This window comes from Topomyia yanbarensis, chromosome 3, assembly GCF_030247195.1.
Source record: "Topomyia yanbarensis strain Yona2022 chromosome 3, ASM3024719v1, whole genome shotgun sequence".
Taxonomy (NCBI): Eukaryota; Metazoa; Arthropoda; class Insecta; order Diptera; family Culicidae; genus Topomyia; species Topomyia yanbarensis.
Genome location: NC_080672.1, coordinates 268,591,084 through 268,617,821, shown reverse-complemented (window position 1 = coordinate 268,617,821; position 26,738 = coordinate 268,591,084). Strand labels below are relative to the sequence as shown.

Genomic DNA, 26,738 nt, shown 5'->3' with positions numbered 1-26,738 from the left:
TACAAAGTTAGTCAGGTTTTATTTTATACCGCCACAATGAAGGAGAATGGAATAACAAAATTGTCCACCTGCAATTTGATTCAATTAAACATAAGCAACACTCCCAGCTGTCGGCTGTGCGGAGCTCAAGTTGCTTTTTTACAAACCGAGCATTTCAAAATTAATTCAATGAAGAATAAATCTATTATGAATTTCTCGGCAGCCGCCTGTCCAGAGCAATAAACACGTGATAACACTACTGAGGGTTGCATCAAGGTGAATCCAGTTTTAACTGGTATTTGTATTAAGCGTCTCAATACGACAACTGCCGGACGACCACCTAAACCTCTAAGATGGTTTCACTATAATTTCTGAATGTGTTACACCCAGACTAATATATGTCTTCTGGAGCGTTTATTACGTTCCTTCAATTTCTCCTACCATAGATACCTAATAGCGATGCTCATAGAATAACACATTCCCGATTTATGTAGAGGCCTTCCGCCTTCAAAATCCACCAAACCTTGCGGTTCTATAGCGGCACCACTAGAAAGTTCGTTGTTGAAAAAATAGACACTTTTAATCACTCGCATCATTTGTCGATCTCGTTAGAAATTCATCACCTAAGAGGAATTCCAAACATAACGACCGGGACGCTTCCACAGCTGACATACCATCAGCCGTCAACTATCAACGGAGGAACCCCTTGGCACTTCGCTTCGAGATCGTTATCATGCAGCCGATTCGTCGCGGCTGTTTTGCTTCAGACCATTCGGTTTACCCTCAGATTTTCCGCCAGTAGCAATTGGAGATGATCTTTATCGACATCTCAGCGAGTGTTACCATTTTTTTCCCTCTCTCTCTAGCTCTGCTCCATTTCTATCCGAATCATTGTCATTGAGGGTTTTTTTTCAGTATGACCCCTGGTTTAGTCACGACATTTGGTATCGGGAGTCTCGTTTGAAACTGTTTACAGTTTCTACCGTTCAACAAGATTTTACTGTATCCGATCTGGTCCCGTTCGAAGGAAAAATAAACTATATCCGTTAGCGAGAAATAACGCGGTCACCTGCCATATGCTCTCGAAAATTATTTAAAAAGCTATCTACAGATAATCGCCTAATGGAATTCCTTAAATTCGAATCAATATTAACCGGGAAAAAATCTTCGGTAGCAACCAGCTACCGAGGATTAAATCAACCTTAACGAAAACACACATCCCTGCGTACCTAACTCCGACTGTCACGGTTGGAACCCGCGCGCCGGGACCTGAGCGACGGTGTACAGAAACGGTCGGAAGATTAACGATCGCTTTCGGATTTCTAATCTAAACTGACATTTATTCAGCTCATTGATCTTCGGTGCCCTGAAGCGTATTGAACGTTTCGATGGAAAGTGTTCTTCGGTTTGTTGATTTTAGATTTTTAGGACCGGTATGCAGTTAGAAAGGTTATTTCCAACGCATCGATGACTTGTTTGAAGAAGCTATGCACCATCCCTATCCCTTGAAAGAAAGAAAATAACAACATGTAGGTAACTGCAAACATCGGTTACACAAACTGAGGCAGATGAAATGTTTGTGTACACACGCGGAGGGGTTGAGCTTTTCTTTAGGGTAGCAATGCCTTCCGGCGCAATGCGATGGTTTAAAAGAAGACCGACTAAAATTTGAATATTCTCTCGATGAACATTCTAGCTAGAGCGATATCTCATTATTATTTATTATTCCCACTCTTACGATCGAAGTAATTCCGGTCGCCCCTTCAAGTCAGTAGTTTTGATTTCTTTCTGGATGAATTCAAAACACTCACTTGCAATAATTTATAAAACAGACAAAGAAATCCGCTTTCTTCTACAAGATTGTATCAGGGATCATGTTCAAATCGGAGATTAATTTCCATTCATTCATCTCCGGCTGCCGCCGTCGATGCCGAAACGCACTTGGGCGCGAGGATTAATCTTTCAATTTCAACCTTCGTTTCTCTCCCAATAACAATCTACGTGCACCCTGTATCCCGTCCCGGCCCGTGTAGGGCAGAAGTAAATATTCTTGAAAGTCATGAGAAATGTTTTCACATTTCCCCATGCGTGTTGCGTTTGCGAGAACATGCCAACAGACAGATCGGTGCAGAGGACGAAGACACGCATCTTCCTGCGGCTCTCGGAAAACGGGAACATGGCGCTACGTCAAAACAGAAAGCCCGTACTACGGGGATAAATGCTAATTAAACATCAAACGTTTCCTCCTCCTTATTGATGGTTTGACCGAGCCAGATGAGTACCAAGTGGCGTATCAACCCACTCAATGTCCGTGAAGACCCTGCTTGCAATAGTAGATCCAAGGAAGAGACCCATTAAAACCGAACGAAAAATCTTTAATCAGGGCGAAGAGATAATAAAAACATAAAATCTCCTTCGGCCGTCGTCAAGCGTCAAACTGCCTCTTCGCTTTTGCTTATCGAATCTGGCTGGTTTTGTCTTGCTTTTTTTTTGAAACGCAAACCAAAATCGAGGCTAAGGAGACACGTAACACACAGAGCTTCTCTGCAGCGCGTTCTGCTCGTTTGTTCGATCACACAGCCAGTGTCAGCCGACCATCGTATCAGCAGGGGGACAGGATCGATTCACTACTACGACTACGACGACGACGATGACAACGACGCCCGACACTAGCAAGCAAACGAGAAGTAATCTTTCAAAATTGATACATCAATCATTTTGATCGAGGGATCTGGAGCAACTAAAGCAAACAGAGTAAATATAAAACGAAATAAATTTGATCCGCGCGCGACAAGTGATCTGGAACATGAAAATTACATTAGAGACGGACAGACCGAGAGGATCCCCTCCTCCTCAGTTTTCTTCTACTGCTGTTCCGGATGCAGTACCGGACGGGTTGTGAGAGCAGGGAATTCAAAGTTAGAAGGCTGATTGGGTGGACAGCATGTGAAGGTTTGTAAGTGACCCAGTTAATGGAACGATTACTGTTATGCAACTTTGATATACAACTAGTTGTGTTTTGGTTGTAGTAGGCTGCAAACAATCCCAAAAATGTGGTTTATAACTTCTGCCATCTTTTGGAATGTATCCTTCTATCAATCTAGGATAATTTAAATGATGAGTTTGCAATATTGTAAATCTGCCTCACTAACCTTTCGTTGATACTATCAGATTATAATTTAATAAGCTCGCAGGATTGTCCTCCAGAAAAATATGGTAGATCAGTCTGTTTCATGAAAAGTTTAGTATTTTTATCAAAAAATTACCACTGTAGAAGTTTAATGAAAAAAATGTAACAAAAAACGATCTTTCAATGATAAGGAAAATAATATTTTAATTTTAAGCATAATTTTAATATTTAGTAACTCAAAGTCTAAGGAATTACTTATTCAACCAAAGCTACTTTATTATTTTTTCCTTGCAATAAAATAAAATGTTTATTACCTAAGTGGTATTTATTATTATAATATGTTTCTAATAATAAAATGTTTATTACATAAACGATATTTCGAGCCAATAAAAGAATGACCAAATGCTATTAAGTCCCGTGTTAATCCTTAGCGAACTGCTCGCTAAATCGGATTCAATGTATTTGATGATTGGCTGAACATTGCAATGAACATAGAACAATGCTGTGTCATCAGCAAAAAGTCTTGGCGTCAAATGCAGTTTCAAATTTCCTAAGTCGTTGATGAAAATCAAAAACAGCAGAGGACCTATGTTACTCCCTTGTGAACTCCTATATCAATCGGTCGTACGGGCACCATTTATTACCACAAATTGATTTCGTTCTGATAGGTAACTTCTTTAAACTAAAGTTAAAAGTCAATCATTCACTTTCAGATACTATTTTTTTCTGTCTATTTGTACTTCAGCAAAAAAGTCATTAGTTGCAAACCCTGAGAAAGATTATCGAAACGTAGAAGGAAATGTAAAATTATAAACAAATTATGGTTGATTTCCTTTATTTGTTTATTTGCTTTGCGAATAACGGTCGTAAAACCATCTTCCCCATGTCTTGTCTAATGGTTGGTGGTAGATATTGTTACTGCAAATAGGTTACAGATGTTAGCAGTTGGGCAAAAGTTTTTGGTTCATCTGAAGATGACGAGGCCACTGTATTCGTTTTAGAGGTGGTAGCTACCTTTTCCTTGCACATAGCTGATTGTTATATGGTCGGTATTAAGTCAGAACGGACTAGATCGCAAAATCTTTAAAAATGAGTTAATGATAGCACTGGAAAAATAAATTCTTCAGCTAAGTTTGGCTTTTACTAGATTTTAAATACGTTTACGTTTTTCTAGAAATCAATACAATGCCAGTTAGTCCGGTTAAACTTAACACTGACCATATTAGTTATGGAATTTCGTTTCAGTTTCATCTTGTTCAGCAGGGTATCTTCCGGATATTTAACTATAATTTCTTACAGATTTGCAAGAATAGATATTAAACAACGTCTTAGTGAAATCCCTGAAAACTAAAATCAACATGATCACATCCGCAAACGGCATCCATAAACTGATAACATGTTCTTGTTCACGTTTAATAACATTGTTGTTACATTGTTCAGAATAATGTAGATTCTACTGCAATGCTGCATATGACCATTAATAAAACAATGCAGAGATGCTAGAGATTTTTTTTGCTTATTCTGTTTTGTCTGTGTTTTCTGTCTATTCAATTTTTTCTGTCTTTCTCTATTTTGTCTGTTTTGTTTTTTTATATTTTCTGTCATATCTGTTATTTCCGTCTATTATGTCTATTCTGTCTTTTCCACCATTTCATTTTTTCTGCTCTTACTGTCCATTTTGTTTGTTTTTTTGTATTTTATGTATCATCTGCCTTTTTTCATTTTTTTCTATCTTCTCGGACTTATCTGTCATTTTTTGTATTTCATGTTCTTTCTCTTTGCTCTCTTTTCTGATGATTTGGTCTTTGCTGTTTTCAGTTCTGTCCGTTTTGTCTTTTCTGTCGGTTTTATCTTATCTGTACTTTCTTTAAATTCTATCATCCGTTTTATTCTGTCTTGTCTTTATTTTCTATTTTTCTGTTGATTTATATCTGCACTGTCTTTTCTTTACTTTCTATCAATTCTGTCCTTTCTACCTTTTTCATCTTTTCTGTGTCTTTTCCCAGCATTTTCTGCCTTTTTTGTTTTTTTCTTATTTTTTGTCTTTTCAACTATTTTATTCTTTTCTGTTTTCTTTCGTCCATTTTGCCTTTTCTGTCTGTTTCTGTAATTTCTGCCTTTTCTGCTTTCTATGGCTTTTCTGTCCGTGCTATATTTTCTGTATTTAATGTCGTTTTCAATATTTTTATCTTTTCTGTCTTTCCTCTCTTATTTTTCTTTTCTCTCCTGTTTGTTTACTCTGCATTTCCTGTCTTTTCCATACTGGCTGGCTAGCTGTTCTGGCTTTTCAGTCCTTTAATTTTTCCATTTTTCTATCTTGTTTGTTTCTGCCGTTTTTCTATCTTCTCTGTCTTTTCGGCATTTTCTGTAATTTCTATCTATATTTTCTGTCCTTTCCGTATTTTTTGTTTTTTCCGCTTCCTCTGTTTTTTCTGCATGTTCTATATTTTCTGTCCTTTTTGTTTTTTTTCTGTCTTTGTGTTTTTTGATGTCTCTGTTTTTCTATCCTTTCTGTCTCTTCTGTCATTCCTGTCATTTTTTGCGTCTATTTTGTTTTTTTCGGTCTTTTCTGTTATTTTTGTCATTTCTGTTTTTTATCATACCTGTCTTTTCTGTATTTTCGGTATTTTCTGTCATTTTGTCTTTTCCGTCTTTTCGGTCATTTCTGTCTTTTTTCTATTGAGTTCAATTTCCGATTCTATTAAGTATGTTCCCGGGATGGTAATTTTCTTGATGGACCCTGGTTGTTGACAAATATTCGAAATGTACCTGGTTACGTTCTTTTGAAGGAAAGGCTATGTCTTCAAATTGAACCAGTCCGTTTTTTTGTTAACAGGCCTTGTCATGAGTTAAAATATTAATTATCTTCTAGATAAATCGTTCAGCTCACACCTTTGTGGGGGTATGAGGTCGGACCATCATCAGCATCTTTTCTGTCTTTACTGCCTTGACTATCTTTTCTATATTTTCTGCCTTTTCTGTCTTTTCTGTTTCTTCTATCTTTTCTGTCATTTCTGTCTTTTCTATCCTTACTATCTTTTCTTTCTTTTATATTTTTATACCTACTAATTCTTTTTTTCTGTCTGCTTGTCTTTTTTATATTTTCTGTACCTTCTGTATTTTTTCTTTCATTCCTGTCTTCCGGTATTTTTCTGTCCATCCTGTATTTTTTGTCTTTGCTGCCTCTTCTACCTTTTCCATTTTTAGTTCTGTCCGCTTTGACTTTTCTGTTTATTCTGTCTTATCTGTACTTTCTTTCAATTCAAAAGCTTCAAAATTGAGTTTTTTCTGTATTTTAAATTTTTTCTGTTTTTTTTTTCTTATATTTTCTGTTTGTTTCTGTTCGTTCTAATCTGTTTTAACTTTTCTTTACTTGCTATCAGTTCTGTCCTTTCTGTCATTTCCGTCTCTGCTGTCTCTTTCACTTTCTGTACCTATCATGAATTTAATGTATCTTCTGCCTTTACTGGCTTTTCTGCCTTTTCTACCATTTCCGTTTTCTCTGTTTTTCTGTCTTTTTTGTATTTTTCGCCTCTTCTGTCATTTGTGACTAATCTGTCTTTTCAATTTGTTTTATTCCTTTTTGTTTTTTCTGTCCGTTCTGGTTTTTTTTCTGCCCGTTTCGTATCTTCTGTACGTTCGGTTTTTTCGGCATTTTCTGTCTTTTCTAAATTTTTATCTTTTGTATCTTTTTTCCTTATCTGTCTTTTTTGTCCCTTTTATTTTCCTTCATTCTGTGTCTTTTCTTTACTGTCTGATTATTCTGCCATTGTCTCCTTTTCTGTACGTTCTGGCTGTTCTGTGTTTCCCCTCTTTTTTGGGTTTTCGGTATGTTTTATTTTTTCTGATTTTTGTCTTGTTACTTTTTGTTGTTTTTTCTGTCTTTTCTGTCCTTTTTGCCTCTTTAGTCTATTTTGTTTTTTTCGATCTTTTCTGTATTTTTTGTCTATGCTGTCTGCTGTCCTTTCTGCCTTTTATTTTTAATTCTTTTCAGTAATTTTTGTACCGTCCTTTTTTCTATTTTTTCTGTCTTTGCTAATTTTTCAGTATGTGCTGTATATATTGTTTATTATTTTTTTAGAATTTCTGTTTTTTTTCTGTCCGCTCTGTCCTTTCAGTCTGTTCTGTCTTTTCTTTACTTGTTATCAATTGTCTTTTCCTACTTTGCAGTCTCTTTTACCATCTTGCTTATCTTAATTTTATTGTGATTACTATCCTTTCAGTATTTTCTGTACATTCCGGCTTTATTATATTTTCATTCCTTAATGTCTTTTATGTCTATTCTGTCTTTTCAGTTTTCATATCTTTTCATTCTTCTCAGTTTTTTTCCTGTCCGCTCTGTATTTATTTACTTTATGCTTCTTCTGCCATTTCTTCTTCTGTCCGGTCTGACTTTTCTGCCATTACCCTCTTTTTTCCTCCGTAGTGGTGAACAATTTTTGTAAAAACTATTTTTCTCCATTAAGGAGAAAATTGTTTAAAACCATCTTTGCGCGTGAACAACACAAAACCTTTAACTAAATTAGTTATAATATTTGCATTTCGACTTCGTCTCATCAGAATCCGACACTGTCTTCTGTCTTCTGTCTTCTGTCTTCTGTCTTCTGTCTTCTGTCTTCTGTCTTCTGTCTTCTGTCTTCTGTCTTCTGTCTTCTGTCTTCTGTCTTCTGTCTTCTGTCTTCTGTCTCCTGTCTTCTGTCTTCTGTCTTCTGTCTTCTGTCTTCTGTTTTCTGTCTTCTGTCTTCTGTCTTCTGTCTTCTGTCTTCTGTCTTCTGTCTTCTGTCTTCTGTCTTCTGTCTTCTGTCTTCTGTCTTCTGTCTTCTGTCTTCTGTCTTCTGTCTTCTGTCTTCTGTCTTCTGTCTTCTGTCTTCTGTCTTCTGTCTTCTGTCTTCTGTCTTCTGTCTTCTGTCTTCTGTCTTCTGTCTTCTGTCTTCTGTCTTCTGTCTTCTGTCTTCTGTCTTCTGTCTTCTGTCTTCTGTCTTCTGTCTTCTGTCTTCTGTCTTCTGTCTTCTGTCTTCTGTCTTCTGTCTTCTGTCTTCTGTCTTCTGTCTTCTGTCTTCTGTCTTCTGTCTTCTGTCTTCTGTCTTCTGTCTTCTGTCTTCTGTCTTCTGTCTTCTGTCTTCTGTCTTCTGTCTTCTGTCTTCTGTCTTCTGTCTTCTGTCTTCTGTCTTCTGTCTTCTGTCTTCTGTCTTCTGTCTTCTGTCTTCTGTCTTCTGTCTTCTGTCTTCTGTCTTCTGTCTTCTGTCTTCTGTCTTCTGTCTTCTGTCTTCTGTCTTCTGTCTTCTGTCTTCTGTCTTCTGTCTTCTGTCTTCTGTCTTCTGTCTTCTGTCTTCTGTCTTCTGTCTTCTGTCTTCTGTCTTCTGTCTTCTGTCTTCTGTCTTCTGTCTTCTGTCTTCTGTCTTCTGTCTTCTGTCTTCTGTCTTCTGTCTTCTGTCTTCTGTCTTCTGTCTTCTGTCTTCTGTCTTCTGTCTTCTGTCTTCTGTCTTCTGTCTTCTGTCTTCTGTCTTCTGTCTTCTGTCTTCTGTCTTCTGTCTTCTGTCTTCTGTCTTCTGTCTTCTGTCTTCTGTCTTCTGTCTTCTGTCTTCTGTCTTCTGTCTTCTGTCTTCTGTCTTCTGTCTTCTGTCTTCTGTCTTCTGTCTTCTGTCTTCTGTCTTCTGTCTTCTGTCTTCTGTCTTCTGTCTTCTGTCTTCTGTCTTCTGTCTTCTGTCTTCTGTCTTCTGTCTTCTGTCTTCTGTCTTCTGTCTTCTGTCTTCTGTCTTCTGTCTTCTGTCTTCTGTCTTCTGTCTTCTGTCTTCTGTCTTCTGTCTTCTGTCTTCTGTCTTCTGTCTTCTGTCTTCTGTCTTCTGTCTTCTGTCTTCTGTCTTCTGTCTTCTGTCTTCTGTCTTCTGTCTTCTGTCTTCTGTCTTCTGTCTTCTGTCTTCTGTCTTCTGTCTTCTGTCTTCTGTCTTCTGTCTTCTGTCTTCTGTCTTCTGTCTTCTGTCTTCTGTCTTCTGTCTTCTGTCTTCTGTCTTCTGTCTTCTGTCTTCTGTCTTCTGTCTTCTGTCTTCTGTCTTCTGTCTTCTGTCTTCTGTCTTCTGTCTTCTGTCTTCTGTCTTCTGTCTTCTGTCTTCTGTCTTCTGTCTTCTGTCTTCTGTCTTCTGTCTTCTGTCTTCTGTCTTCTGTCTTCTGTCTTCTGTCTTCTGTCTTCTGTCTTCTGTCTTCTGTCTTCTGTCTTCTGTCTTCTGTCTTCTGTCTTCTGTCTTCTGTCTTCTGTCTTCTGTCTTCTGTCTTCTGTCTTCTGTCTTCTGTCTTCTGTCTTCTGTCTTCTGTCTTCTGTCTTCTGTATTCTGTCTTCTGTCTTCTGTCTTCTGTCTTCTGTCTTCTCTCTTCTGTCTTCTGTATTTTTTCTGTATTCTTTTGTATTTGTATTTGTGTGAACGTAGTATTAGCACGTTGTTGATGACTGAATGATGTGTGTTTCGATTGGTCTCAACGTGTTCCTGGTTGTATAAAGTTTAATCAGCTACACAAATTTAAAAAATCTCTACCTTGAACGGACAGATGATCCATCGAAATTCAAACACAAAAATTGGTTAAACGCTTCATTTATTCGTAGTTAAAATTTTACCATTTATTATACCATTTTATTGCTTTTACAATAATACAAGGCACCGTTACACCCCTTGCTACATTGAATAAAATTCCTATGATAATTCAGCTATAGTAAAATCCTACATTTCCAATCAAAAGCCACGATTAAAAATCAATAAAAATCACAAAGTAACATCAAAGGGTACATGATATACTCAAAAGTAACGATTTCAAGATTCTTCTTTCAACAATAACAAATTCCTCAAATCGATCATATTAGCATAATGAAGAAAAGAACCAATTTGTGCCATTATCACTGCTCGTACACTGGGCAGAAGCGGTGATATTCCTATCAAAAAGCAAACAAAGACGGCTTCCGACTGAGCGGAGCATTTCCATATAAATTCAACAGCAATCATTGTGGCCCCAAGGGCAGAAGAAGGGGACACACGGGGGAATCTCCAAATTTGTCAACCACCATCGAAAAAGATGAAGAAAAAAACAACACCGGCAAACATTGAAAGACACCCCGGTCCGAAATAGGAGCACGAGGGTCGTAAATTTTATAACACCTTATTTTGTTCATTTTTTTCCGTTGTCGAGCAGCGGGAAAATCTGTGGAACTCTTTTTGTTTTGTTTTACCTTCAGGTGGGGGGAAATTTACGACCAAAGTGGCAGTTTTATTCGAGACTGAAAGGAAAAAAAAGAGTGGTTCAATAAAGATTGGAAATTTTTAACGAGCCTCTGATCAGAAGGTATTCCCTGTCGGCTGGGAAGCACGGGTTATCAAGAATTTATGTTAATTTGTGGCCTGATACTCTCCGAAGAGTGATTTCATTAAGAAGCAATCAGATCGAGTCGCTGTAAATAGGTGCGGAGAAAATGCGGAAAATTTTAATTTCTATAACTAATTTGGATTCGATTAAGTGCAAAAGGCCCAAGAAGTATTAAAGGGGAACGAGGACCTGATCCAGATAACGCTAAGTGACGATTAGTACGTATGATTGTCCACTGATCGAGCAACCGCTGCGAAAAACATCACCAAAACGATAGTAAATTTTATTGCAGTCTCACATTTGCAACTTAATGCCAAAGTGTATTTAATAATAGTAATAAAATTTATAAAATATACATATTTTAATTATGTTACAGAAAAAGCACCTCGTCGTGCAACACAAATCGATAAATAACCGGAATTAAATAAAGGAACGAAACTGGAGTAAGCGACTGAAGCATCGGCGTAAAATGACTTCGCACTTGTCTTACGTCTCACTCGGACACTTCGTCCACATTTCATACCTATAATAAAAAGCAGCTCAAATGTTGACAAAAAAACAACCAGCGAGACCGTGTGTGCACAATATTTTACGACGACTGTGAGTACCGCGAGCACTCTTTACTAATGTGTTTTTCCTTCTCTGTTTTCTTCTCTTTCGCTCACACTCATTCCCACAGCAACCCCACCGCAAAAATTAACGGCCAAACCACGCCTCTGGATGTATCAGGCCTATCGCAAAATGATATACAAGGCATACTGCTTGGTTCACACCCATCATCGCAGACGATAAATGTCAAACGTGAGCCCGAAGATCTACGCAAAGAGCCGAAAAATTCACGAAGTCAAAAGGTAAGCGCAATGTTATATTTGTTTTCCCTCTCTCAGGTTTTGCGGTCTCTCAATTCGCTTTTGTTTTACTTCGCGGCCGGGCTCCCTCCACTCATTCATTTCATTCAACCATACCGAGTCCGTTGAGTTTGAAGTTGGTATGAGGGTATCAAGCTCGGGTAGCTTACCACCAACGGCAAAGAACTTGCGATCACTTACACCGTGTTATTCACTCTGATGAGAATATAGCGACAATTTATTATCGCCGCCGTCGCATCATGTCGTGTCGAGGTAGCTCATTATTGCCATTCCCCTGGTATGGCTGAGTATGGTTTGAGTGTAGGTATTTACCTGGATGTACGAGAATTACCGAACGATGGATACGGCATACGACGCGCTACCCTTCAGTCACCACAATGATTTACAATGATGATCGAGATCGAGTGTCTCTCTGAGCTGGTCATTCTTATCACGTTTCACTCACGATTTATGAGTCTGCCTTGCCGGTTTTGTTTTGTTTGTTTCCTTCGAAAGCGTTGCCAATTCTGTGGCAGGTCAATATTATCTTAGTGGTACCGTTGCTTTCCTGGAGGTGAAGGTGTCGAAATAATAGCCATAGCGAAAGAAACCCGTAAGCGAATATCATATTTTATTACTGAAATTGATCGTTCCTACTAATTTTCAATATGTTCAGAAAATCGGATTACATTATTTTCTTCAACATGTCTAAGGCCCGGTTTCTTTACCCATACTTAGCGCTTAAGCTAGCTTTAAACGTACTGGTGAGCGTGGTTTAAAAGCTAAGCGAGAGTGAAGAAATCGGCCCTAAGTGTAGTTCTATGGTTTATGTGGTTCAATTAGGGAATCTCACTAATTTAAAGCAACAGAAAAAATTAAGGAAAATTAGGTATCCAAAATAAACAAAATCAAAGATGAGCTAAAATCCAAAAAAATTGTAAAATTTCTAAAAAAATATTTTTATGCAAATGCAAATTTACAATTTTAAAATTACAAAATTGCAAAATTCAGAAAGTTTACAAAATTCACAAAATTTACGAAATTTACAAAATTTACAATATTTACAAAATTTACAATATTTACAAAATTTACAATATTTACAAAATTTACAAAATTTACAAAATTTACAAAATTTACAAAATTTACAAAATTTACAAAATTTACAAAATTTACAAAATTTACAAAATTTACAAAATTTACAAAATTTACAAAATTTACAAAATTTACAAAATTTACAAAATTTACAAAATTTACAAAATTTACAAAATTTACAAAATTCACAAAATTCACAAAATTTACAAAATTTGCAAAATTTACAAAATTTACAAAATTTACAAAATTTACAAAATTTGCAAAATTTGCAAAATTTACAAAATTTACAAAATTTGCAAAATTTGCAAAATTTGCAAAATTTACAAAATTTACAAAATTTACAAAATTTACAAAATTTACAAAATTTACAAAATTTACAAAATTTACAAAATTTACAAAATTTACAAAATTTACAAAATTTACAAAATTTACAAAATTTACAAAATTTACAAAATTTACAAAATTTACAAAATTTACAAAATTTACAAAATTTACAAAATTTACAAAATTTACAAAATTTACAAAATTTACAAAATTTACAAAATTTACAAAATTTACAAAATTTACAAAATTTACAAAATTTACAAAATTTACAAAATTTACAAAATTTACAAAATTTACAAAATTTACAAAATTTACAAAATTTACAAAATTTACAAAATTTACAAAATTTACAAAATTTACAAAATTTACAAAATTTACAAAATTTACAAAATTTACAAAATTTACAAAATTTACAAAATCTACAAAATTTACAAAATTTACAAAATTTACAAAATTTACAAAATTTACAAAATTTACAAAATTTACAAAATTTACAAAATTTACAAAATTTACAAAATTTACAAAATTTACAAAATTTACAAAATTTACAAAATTTACAAAATTTACAAAATTTACAAAATTTACAAAATTTACAAAATTCACAAAATTTACAAAATTTACAAAATTTACAAAATTTACAAAATTTACAAAATTTACAAAATTTACAAAATTTACAAAATTTACAAAATTTACAAAATTTACAAAATTTACAAAATTTACAAAATTTACAAAATTTACAAAATTTACAAAATTTACAAAATTTACAAAATTTACAAAATTTACAAAATTTACAAAATTTACAAAATTTACAAAATTTACAAAATTTACAAAATTTACAAAATTTACAAAATCTACAAAATTTACAAAATTTACAAAATTTACAAAATTTACAAAATTTACAAAATTTACAAAATTTACAAAATTTACAAAATTTACAAAATTTACAAAATTTACAAAATTTACAAAATTTACAAAATTTACAAAATTTACAAAATTTACAAAATTTACAAAATTTACAAAATTTACAAAATTTACAAAATTTACAAAATTTACAAAATTTCCAAAATTTACAAAATTTACAAAATTTACAAAATTTACAAAATTTACAAAATTTACAAAATTTACAAAATTTACAAAATTTACAAAATTTACAAAATTTACAAAATTTACAAAATTTACAAAATTTACAAAATTTACAAAATTTACAAAATTTACAAAATTTACAAAATTTACAAAATTTACAAAATTTACAAAATTTACAAAATTTACAAAATTTACAAAATTTACAAAATTTACAAAATTTACAAAATTTACAAAATTTACAAAATTTACAAAATTTACAAAATTTACAAAATTTACAAAATTTACAAAATTTACAAAATTTACAAAATTTACAAAATTTACAAAATTTACAAAATTTACAAAATTTACAAAATTTACAAAATTTACAAAATTTACAAAATTTACAAAATTTACAAAATTTACAAAATTTACAAAATTTACAAAATTTACAAAATTTACAAAATTTACAAAATTTACAAAATTTACAAAATTTACAAAATTTACAAAATTTACAAAATTTACAAAATTTACAAAATTTACAAAATTTACAAAATTTACAAAATTTACAAAATTTACAAAATTTACAAAATTTACAAAATTTACAAAATTTACAAAATTTACAAAATTTACAAAATTTACAAAATTTACAAAATTTACAAAATTTACAAAATTTACAAAATTTACAAAATTTACAAAATTTACAAAATTTACAAAATTTACAAAATTTACAAAATTTACAAAATTTACAAAATTTACAAAATTTACAAAATTTACAAAATTTACAAAATTTACAAAATTTACAAAATTTACAAAATTTACAAAATTTACAAAATTTACAAAATTTACAAAATTTACAAAATTTACAAAATTTACAAAATTTACAAAATTTACAAAATTTACAAAATTTACAAAATTTACAAAATTTACAAAATTTACAAAATTTACAAAATTTACAAAATTTACAAAATTTACAAAATTTACAAAATTTACAAAATTTACAAAATTTACAAAATTTACAAAATTTACAAAATTTACAAAATTTACAAAATTTACAAAATTTACAAAATTTACAAAATTTACAAAATTTACAAAATTTACAAAATTTACAAAATTTACAAAACTTACAAAATTTACAAAATTTACAAAATTTACAAAATTTACAAAATTTACAAAATTTACAAAATTTACAAAATTTACAAAATTTACAAAATTTACAAAATTTACAAAATTTACAAAATTTACAAAATTTACAAAATTTATAAAATTTACAAAATTTACAAAATTTACAAAATTTACAAAATTTACAAAATTTACAAAATTTACAAAATTTACAAAATTTACAAAATTTACAAAATTTACAAAATTTACAAAATTTACAAAATTTACAAAATTTACAAAATTTACAAAATTTACAAAATTGCAAAATTTACAAAATTTACAAAATTTACAAAATTTACAAAATTTACAAAATTTACAAAATTTACAAAATTTACAAAATTTACAAAATTTACAAAATTTACAAAATTTACAAAATTTACAAAATTTACAAAATTTACAAAATTTACAAAATTTACAAAATTTACAAAATTTACAAAATTTACAAAATTTACAAAATTTACAAAATTTACAAAATTTACAAAATTTACAAAATTTACAAAATTTACAAAATTTATAAAATTTATAAAATTTACAAAATTTATAAAATTTACAAAATTTATAAAATTTACAAAATTTACAAAATTTACAAAATTTACAAAATTTACAAAATTTACAAAATTTACAAAATTTACAAAATTTACAAAATTTACAAAATTTACAAAATTTACAAAATTTACAAAATTTACAAAATTTACAAAATTTACAAAATTTACAAAATTTACAAAATTTACAAAATTTACAAAATTTACAAAATTTACAAAATTTACAAAATTTACAAAATTTACAAAATTTACAAAATTTACAAAATTTACAAAATTTACAAAATTTACAAAATTTACAAAATTTACAAAATTTGCAAAATTTACAAAATTTACAAAATTTACAAAATTTACAAAATTTACAAAATTTACAAAATTTACAAAATTTACAAAATTTACAAAATTTACAAAATTTACAAAATTTACAAAATTTACAAAATTTACAAAATTTACAAAATTTACAAAATTTACAAAATTTACAAAATTTACAAAATTTACAAAATTTACAAAATTTACAAAATTTACAAAATTTATAAAATTTATAAAATTTACAAAATTTACAAAATTTACAAAATTTACAAAATTTACAAAATTTACAAAATTTACAAAATTTACAAAATTTACAAAATTTACAAAATTTACAAAATTTACAAAATTTACAAAATTTACAAAATTTACAAAATTTACAAAATTTACAAAATTTACAAAATTTACAAAATTTACAAAATTTACAAAATTTACAAAATTTACAAAATTTACAAAATTTACAAAATTTACAAAATTTACAAAATTTACAAAATTTACAAAATTTACAAAATTTACAAAATTTACAAAATTTACAAAATTTACAAAATTTACAAAATTTACAAAATTTACAAAATTTACAAAATTTACAAAATTTACAAAATTTACAAAATTTACAAAATTTACAAAATTTACAAAATTTACAAAATTTACAAAATTTACAAAATTTACAAAATTTACAAAATTTACAAAATTTACAAAATTTACAAAATTTACAAAATTTACAAAATTTACAAAATTTACAAAATTTACAAAATTTACAAAATTTACAAAATTTACAAAATTTACAAAATTTACAAAATTTACAAAATTTACAAAATTTACAAAATTTACAAAATTTACAAAATTTACAAAATTTACAAAATTTACAAAATTTACAAAATTTACAAAATTTACAAAATTTACAAAATTTACAAAATTTACAAAATTTACAAAATTTACAAAATTTACAAAATTTACAAAATTTACAAAATTTACAAAATTTACAAAATTTACAAAATTTACAAAATTTACAAAATTTACAAAATTTACAAAATTTACAAAATTTACAAAATTTACAAAATTTACAAAATTTACAAAATTTACAAAATTTACAAAATTTACAAAATTTACAAAATTTACAAAATTTACAAAATTTACAAAATTTACAAAATTTACAAAATTTACAAAATTTACAAAATTTACAAAATTTACAAAATTTACAAAATTTACAAAATTTACAAAATTTACAAAATTTACAAAATTTACAAAATTTACAAAATTTACAAAATTTACAAAATTTACAAAATTTACAAAATTTACAAAATTTACAAAATTTACAAAATTTACAAAATTTACAAAATTTACAAAATTTACAAAATTTACAAAATTTACAAAATTTACAAAATTTACAAAATTTACAAAATTTACAAAATTTACAAAATTTACAAAATTTACAAAATTTACAAAATTTACAAAATTTACAAAATTTACAAAATTTACAAAATTTACAAAATTTACAAAATTTACAAAATTTACAAAATTTACAAAATTTACAAAATTTACAAAATTTACAAAATTTACAAAATTTACAAAATTTACAAAATTTACAAAATTTACAAAATTTACAAAATTTATAAAATTTATAAAATTTACAAAATTTATAAAATTTACAAAATTTACAAAATTTACAAAATTTACAAAATTTACAAAATTTACAAAATTTACAAAATTTACAAAATTTACAAAATTTACAAAATTTACAAAATTTACAAAATTTACAAAATTTACAAAATTTACAAAATTTACAAAATTTACAAAATTTACAAAATTTACAAAATTTACAAAATTTACAAAATTTACAAAATTTACAAAATTTACAAAATTTACAAAATTTACAAAATTTACAAAATTTACAAAATTTACAAAATTTACAAAATTTACAAAATTTACAAAATTTACAAAATTTACAAAATTTACAAAATTTACAAAATTTACAAAATTTACAAAATTTACAAAATTTACAAAATTTACAAAATTTACAAAATTTACAAAATTTACAAAATTTACAAAATTTACAAAATTTACAAAATTTACAAAATTTACAAAATTTACAAAATTTACAAAATTTACAAAATTTACAAAATTTACAAAATTTACAAAATTTACAAAATTTACAAAATTTACAAAATTTACAAAATTTACAAAATTTACAAAATTTACAAAATTTACAAAATTTACAAAATTTACAAAATTTATAAAATTTACAAAATTTACAAAATTTACAAAATTTACAAAATTTACAAAATTTACAAAATTTACAAAATTTACAAAATTTACAAAATTTACAAAATTTACAAAATTTACAAAATTTACAAAATTTACAAAATTTACAAAATTTACAAAATTTACAAAATTTACAAAATTTACAAAATTTACAAAATTTACAAAATTTACAAAATTTACAAAATTTACAAAATTTACAAAATTTACAAAATTTACAAAATTTACAAAATTTACAAAATTTACAAAATTTACAAAATTTACAAAATTTACAAAATTTACAAAATTTACAAAATTTACAAAATTTACAAAATTTACAAAATTTACAAAATTTACAAAATTTACAAAATTTACAAAATTTACAAAATTTACAAAATTTACAAAATTTACAAAATTTACAAAATTTACAAAATTTACAAAATTTACAAAATTTACAAAATTTACAAAATTTACAAAATTTACAAAATTTACAAAATTTACAAAATTTACAAAATTTACAAAATTTACAAAATTTACAAAATTTACAAAATTTACAAAATTTACAAAATTTACAAAATTTACAAAATTTACAAAATTTACAAAATTTACAAAATTTACAAAATTTACAAAATTTACAAAATTTACAAAATTTACAAAATTTACAAAATTTACAAAATTTACAAAATTTACAAAATTTACAAAATTTACAAAATTTACAAAATTTACAAAATTTACAAAATTTACAAAATTTGCAAAATTTACAAAATTTACAAAATTTACAAAATTTACAAAATTTACAAAATTTACAAAATTTACAAAATTTACAAAATTTACAAAATTTACAAAATTTACAAAATTTACAAAATTTACAAAATTTACAAAATTTACAAAATTTACAAAATTTACAAAATTTACAAAATTTACAAAATTTACAAAATTTACAAAATTTACAAAATTTACAAAATTTACAAAATTTATAAAATTTATAAAATTTACAAAATTTACAAAATTTACAAAATTTACAAAATTTACAAAATTTACAAAATTTACAAAATTTACAAAATTTACAAAATTTACAAAATTTACAAAATTTACAAAATTTACAAAATTTACAAAATTTACAAAATTTACAAAATTTACAAAATTTACAAAATTTACAAAATTTACAAAATTTACAAAATTTACAAAATTTACAAAATTTACAAAATTTACAAAATTTACAAAATTTACAAAATTTACAAAATTTACAAAATTTACAAAATTTACAAAATTTACAAAATTTACAAAATTTACAAAATTTACAAAATTTACAAAATTTACAAAATTTACAAAATTTACAAAATTTACAAAATTTACAAAATTTACAAAATTTACAAAATTTACAAAATTTACAAAATTTACAAAATTTACAAAATTTACAAAATTTACAAAATTTACAAAATTTACAAAATTTACAAAATTTACAAAATTTACAAAATTTACAAAATTTACAAAATTTACAAAATTTACAAAATTTACAAAATTTACAAAATTTACAAAATTTACAAAATTTACAAAATTTACAAAATTTACAAAATTTACAAAATTTACAAAATTTACAAAATTTACAAAATTTACAAAATTTACAAAATTTACAAAATTTACAAAATTTACAAAATTTACAAAATTTACAAAATTTACAAAATTTACAAAATTTACAAAATTTACAAAATTTACAAAATTTACAAAATTTACAAAATTTACAAAATTTACAAAATTTACAAAATTTACAAAATTTACAAAATTTACAAAATTTACAAAATTTACAAAATTTACAAAATTTACAAAATTTACAAAATTTACAAAATTTACAAAATTTACAAAATTTACAAAATTTACAAAATTTACAAAATTTACAAAATTTACAAAATTTACAAAATTTACAAAATTTACAAAATTTACAAAATTTACAAAATTTACAAAATTTACAAAATTTACAAAATTTACAAAATTTACAAAATTTACAAAATTTACAAAATTTACAAAATTTACAAAATTTACAAAATTTACAAAATTTACAAAATTTACAAATGTTACAAAATTTACAAAATTTACAAAATTTACAAAATTTACAAAATTTACAAAATTTTCGAAATTTGCCTTTTCTCAAAAGCTTTTAAAACTTTTAAAAAATATCAAAATTATAAGAAATTTACAAAAATTTTGAATATTGTAAAATTCACATTTTTTTTTAATTTTCCTGAATTTTGTAAATTTTTCATATCTGCAAATTTTTCAAAATTTTGTATATCTGTCTAAAGTTTATAAATTTTCAAAATTTTGCAAATTTTTTAAAATTTTGTGAATATTTTAAAGTTTGGCATATTTTAAAATTTTATAAATTAATCAAAAGCATTTCAAAATTTTGCAAATTTATCAAAATTTTGTGAAATTTTCAAAACATTGTAAATTTTTCAAAATTTTGAGCTTCAAAATTTAAAAAATTTCAAAATTTTGAAAACTTTAAGATATTGATTTTTTTTTTAAATTTTGCGTATTATTCATAATTTTTCAAATTTTCCAAAATTTTGAACATTTTTCAAAATTTTGAGTTTTTCAAAATTTTGTAAATTTTTAAAATTTTGTAAATTTTTCAAAATTTTGTACATTCTGCACAATTTTGTAAAATTTATAAACTTTATAAATTTTTCAAAATTTTGGAAAAATTTGAAAAAGCACATTTACAAAATTTTGAAAAATTTACAAAATTTTGAAAATTTCACAAAATTTTTAAAATTTACAAAAAAATTTAAAATTTACAATATTTTGAAAAATTTACAAAATTTTGAAAAAATTACTTTTTTCATTTTGAATTTCAATATTTTAAAGCCCAAAAATTTTGAAAAATTGATTTTTTAAAATGTGCAAAATTTTGATGAATTTAGAAAAATTTTAAATTTTGAAAAAATTCGTAAATGTTGAAAATTTTTCAAAACTAAAACATTTACAAAACTTAAAAATCTGAAAAATTTATGAAATTAAGAAAAATTTAGAAAAAAATTCGAAAAATTTAAAACAATTTAGCAGTTTACAGAATTTGGAAAAAAAAATCAAAATCTAATAAATTTAGAAATTTTGGAAAATTCTGAAAAATTTACGAAATATGCAAAATTTCTAATTTTTTCGAAAATTCTATTTTCATTTATATATTTTTTTAAAATTTTCAAAGCATTTTGAATTTGCGAGAAAATTTTCAATTTTCTGCAAAATTTACCATTCTTTACAAAATTTAGAAGTTTGTACAAATTTTACAACTCATTGCAAAATTTACAATTCTATACAAACCTTTACTAGCTTTTACCAAATTTTTAAGCTTAAACTATATTTACAGAATTGCACAAAAGGAAAAAAATCAGAAAAACTACAAATTTACAAATCCATTTCTCCATCTGTTTATATAGCGTGCATTTTTTATTAAATTTGTAATGTTTTCCCCAAAAGTATAAATAATTATAATACAAATATTTCCACAAAATTTGTATTTTTTTTACAAGATTATGCGTTACGAACTTTTATTTTTTCACAATATTTCCAATTACTTTGAAAATTGCCAATTGTTTTTACTTTTATTACAAAATGTTCATTTTGCTCATTCTAAATTTTACATAATTTCCAAACTTTAACAAATTTTCAATTCTTCATAAAATTTTCTATTTTTTACAAAACTTTCCAATTTTGTGACACATTCTAAGTTATTCAAAATTCCAATGTTTTACGTTTTCTATTTTTGCTTACTTTTTACTTCAAACTCTAATCTTTTATAAAATTCATTTGAAAAAATAGGATATTTTAGACACTTTACAATTCGTAAATAAATTCTATATTTTTAACCAAATTTTACAAATTGTTACAAAGGTTTCAAACTTTTGATATATTTTCAAACTGTTACAAAGTTTACAAATTACACTAACTAATTTTTAAAATATGTTGGAACCGAATAAATTTGTCCATTCGACCTGGAGATTTATAGTAAATTTAATAAGAGTAAGCACAACAACTACTATCACATTTTACAACAGTTCTTAAATTCGCTGTATTATAAAGAAATCTATTTTTATTACAAAAGGTGCAACTTTTTACAATGCATGCATTTTTTTTTTCAATATGTGCAATGTTTTGCCAAATAAATAAATAAAAGTTTTCACAAAATTTTTATATAAATTATTTACAATATTTATATTTTTTTATAAAATTTGTAATTTTTTGAAAGAATTTAATTGTTTTTACTACTATTGCAAAATGTTCGTTTTTACAAAACTTTTAATTACTGCAAAATTTTGGATTTCTTAACAAAATTTCGAACTGCTTTTCAAAATGTCTAATTTTTATAATATTTCGAATTTCTTTACAAAATTTCTTATTTTTTATAAATTTTCCAATTTTGTGAAACGTTTCAAATTATTCAGTACTTCAATTTTTTTACCTTTACAGTTTTTTACTTACTTTTAATTCTAATTCCTTAAATAATCTATTTCTAACAAAATTTATAGCATTTTACAAAATTTATAATTCGTATTTAAATCCACAATTTTTTATAAAATTTTGAAAAATTTTCAAACTGTTGCAAAATTTGTAATTTTTTTTTAATTTCAGATTTTATAAAATTACTGAATTTTTATTAATGTTAGGACCTAATATATTTTACAATTTGTGTTCGAAATTTATAATAAATTTAATAGGACCCAGCAGCTTGCGTACCAACGATTATGAATGGATCTGAAATAAACTACGACTGCCTTATGACATCAACGCTATACCCTCTCAACGGCCAGACCAGACATTACGTATATATAACGGAAAAAAACTAATTGACTGCAAACTCAACTCGAATAATAATCGCGCGATCTCACCCGCGTATCGCAAAATCAACTTCACTAAATTCACCCACACCATCTACGGCATGAAACGCCGACGATACGACATTGAAAGCGATTGCAGTAATTATGAAACCCATATTCCGCTCGCATTTCGGACCTGTTGAAGAGTCGAACAAAAATCCCTTCGCTAATTAAAGGCTCGTGTATCCTTTCACCGTGTTTTCCATTTCCAAGCTGGCGCACGGCTTTCGCCCGGGTGTTTCGTGAACAACCAAAAAAAGGTAAAAAACGCAGATATAGCCAGCCAAAAGATCGATAAATTATGAAATCGAGATCACTTGTTCTGTTTGCAAACATTCGGTTTTCCTCTTTCCTACACCCCAATTGATCTGCGCACCAGAAACCTTCTCTTTTCATTTTGCTTCTCGTGCCGTCCGTCGTTCGCTCGGGTGTGGATTGTTCGCAAGATACATTTTATCGACCGGGGCCGGAGAAAAAAGGATCCTTTCGAATTGTTAAACTATTCAACCTAAAAATAACCCGCATTTATTGCAGAATTGGGTGAGAGTATGTGCTGAGCGAAATACTTTTCAGCGACATCATCATTGTCGCCCTATCGGGACTGGCTTCGATTTTGATGCATACTGAAAGTGCATTTTTTGCGATGTAGAACTTAGTAGTGTTTTTAATATTTCATGAGCTCGGATGGTTAAAAATTTAGCACATGTTATTAATTTTCAACAATGAAACAAAAAACAAATCTTCACTTATCTTTAAGGTAAAAAGTGACATTTTTACAATAATGTTGCATTAAGTTTTCAGTTTGAAGATGCTATCGGTGATACTTGGTTTAAGAAAGACCCTTGAAAGTGTTTTTTTTTACAAAAGGCTCGACTTCTCGAAAAAAAGTAGCACAACTTTAGACAAAATTGTCATAATACGAAGAAGATCGATGAATTCGTTTTTAAGAGACCATATCCATCGGCTTGTATTGTGTTTAAAAGGGAAAAATAAGGAAAACGTTATATTTTCTTAAAAAATTTAGCTAATACGATTTGTTTTATTTAAATTAAAAAAAACTTTTGTATTTGTTTAAAACTACAGTGATATTTTGTGTTTGGTATTAATCTATAATTTCTTTATAATTTTGAATATAGAGGTTTTAACCTTAGGGTCATTTACCTCTTTTCGGTTTAGAGAAATCTCTTTTGAAAAAATATCTAACCCTATGTGCGGGGCTAGGAATCGAACTCAGGTGAGCTGCGAACAAGGCAATCGATTTACCAACTATGCTATTCTCGCTCTATAGCTCTTGGTTTCATTGCGCAAGCACAATTGGTTTCCTTTGTTCACAAAAAATAAATTTCGCACAGCGTATTCATACACATTGATTTGTTGAATACAATAATATAAACTTTCACAGACGTTATCTTAGTGAAAAAATTGCGTCCAGCTGGGCGCCGTCCAAAATGATTGACAGACAGCAATAATCACTGGCAGAAGGATGGAAAAAGGGCCGATTGTAAAAGCAAATATATGTATAAATTTTCTCAACGTCGATTGTTACTCAATATGCTGTGCCGTCGGGAGAAAGAATAAACATAATAGAAGGTATCAATTGCAATATAGGTATTGCCGATTTTGTTTTGCTACTGAGGCTGTCGATCGCCTTTCAATTGGCTTTCTTTACGGCACACTAGCCGTATTTTGTGTCACAGTTATTGATGCGATAATAGGTAAATGCAAACAAATGCAGCAAGGGTTGATTTCACTGGGTCATTTGGTTCGTAGTAAACAGGGGTGTTTTAAGGTTCATGTAATAAATCGGTTAACACCAGACCGATGAAATCATACAGACTGGATTACTACATCTGCGGTAGATTATTCACTGTTCCGTAACAACTGTTAACGACGGGCAGGTTCTTCTTGGGACGAGCTGGAAAGTGTAGGGGTGGTAAGCGACGAACTCCTTTCACTGGCTGTGAACCAATTGGTTGCAATGGCGAGGAATAAAACTTCTATATTCAGAATATGCGTGTGATTCAGTACAGCGAAGCGAGCTGTGGACACCTCAGCAGAAGTAAAACCCATTTTCTTCCGTTCCGCCTCTGACTGAAATTCTCCCTAATGAACATGTTACACAAACCAGATAAAGCACCATGACGGCTAGATTCCCAAGGCAAAGAACGACATCAAACCACACTGAAATCCGTCATTTTTGTGGGAACTAGCCGCGCTGTTTCATTTACGACACTCCACACTAACAAAATTAAGCCGTTTCCACCAGGTGTACGACACAATCCCATTTTTGACAACGCTCACGCATTCCCAAAACCGATTCCGCTTATCCCTGGTCAGGGTCAGGCCCCTTGCAGGCCTAGAAATCTCACGCCATCCCGCGACCGCACGGAACAAACAGCTTACATGAGGAGTAATCTGTCAGAATAGCGCGCGCGAGCCACCGGCACTCACACACAGCTCGCTCTGCTGCGCCGTTACCACTGAACGGCTTAAACTGGAGCTCGTAAAACGAGACGATCGTAAAGCCATCCAGTAACAAGCGCTAAAAATAAATCTTTTTTCCCATACTGAAAAACACCGTCGCAGCGGCTTACGGGGTGGCCCCCCCGGGAGCGCCAAGACCGAGCCCCAGAAGACATTTCGGAGCAAAAGTGCGTGTGCGGCTACGACGGTTTTATCGTGTAATCACGACATTTGATACGCCGTGGCGTGACGTGTCTTCCACCTCGTTCCTCTGGTGCGGAGCGGACGCATTTACGAGCTTGTCAAAGACCGCGTGAGTTACAAGCAGCGTTCTTTAATGGGCATTTGTCGCGCACTCGACATCCGTGGTACGTTGAAATTAGGAGCTGATGTGTTTGGTAACATGTTTTGTTAGTTTGTTTGATTCCTATAGTATTGCGGCTGCACAAACAGAACTTTTTGCGATAGAAGTTTATATAGGAATCCGAGTACAGGGCTTTCTCGAGAGTACGTACATTATATGCCAAGTAGTATATTTTAAAGATATTGTGAGAATTTGAAATTGGTCGTACCAGCACAAATAACGAACCTGATCTCGATAGGCCTTCAATGGTGACTACGCCCGAAATAATTGATAAAATCGATCTTCTCGTGACCATAAAATATGATTTAAGTGATATAACTTGTATCTCAAATATCGCATCAAAACATATATTGAATATTTGAACATGCGAAAACTGTGCGCACTCTCTTTGGATAAGGCCCCGTGTGGCGATTATCCGCCTCCGATTCTGATGATATGGCCAGAAAAGAGGCTCATTATGAGCGTTCGCCTGGTACTACAAAAAAGTATCGAATTGATCGCTGACCGCTATAATCGCAGCATCGCGCTAAGACCTTTTTGAAAAAAAAATTAAATTTAAACTGAAAAAATATATGCAGTAGGTCCGGAAATTTACAATCTGCCTGGGAATCCAACAAATTCGAACTTCAGAATATATCTATGAATTTAAGGGAAGGCTTCAGAGAAATTCTCCAATGAGATTAAGAAGATCGTACGGGAATCAGGGCAATTCTTCATACTACTTCAGACAATTTCAAAGAACTCCAAATATATCTTAAAACTACAGAGCGTCCGCGGCATACCAAACTCATGACAGCTTTGGAAGCTTCAAATTTTTTTGAACTTCAAAATAGTTCAACGGTTTTAACGAAATCTTCAAAAACTCTGGGAAGTCCTAGACATTTCAAGAATGTCCCACCCACCCTTCACTGACAATTTTATCATATCAGTGCACTACATTTTGTTTTGTTCAATTCTCTCCTTCGCTTCTAAAAAAATTCTAGAAATTAAATCTGGCCATCAAACTCCTAG

At 28.4% G+C, this 26,738-nt stretch overlaps 1 protein-coding gene across 4 annotated transcripts in view; it reads left to right on the top strand.

Moving 5' to 3' along the window:
* The window catches only part of LOC131691722 (protein grainyhead), a 774,648-nt gene that overhangs the window by 580,304 nt on the left and 167,606 nt on the right, over positions 1-26,738 (top strand). For all 4 annotated transcript variants that reach the window (XM_058978335.1, XM_058978337.1, XM_058978338.1 and 1 more), the window contains exon 4: positions 11,136-11,307. In XM_058978335.1, the coding sequence (XP_058834318.1) occupies positions 11,136-11,307 (172 nt within the window). The remainder of the gene's footprint in view (positions 1-11,135; positions 11,308-26,738) is intronic.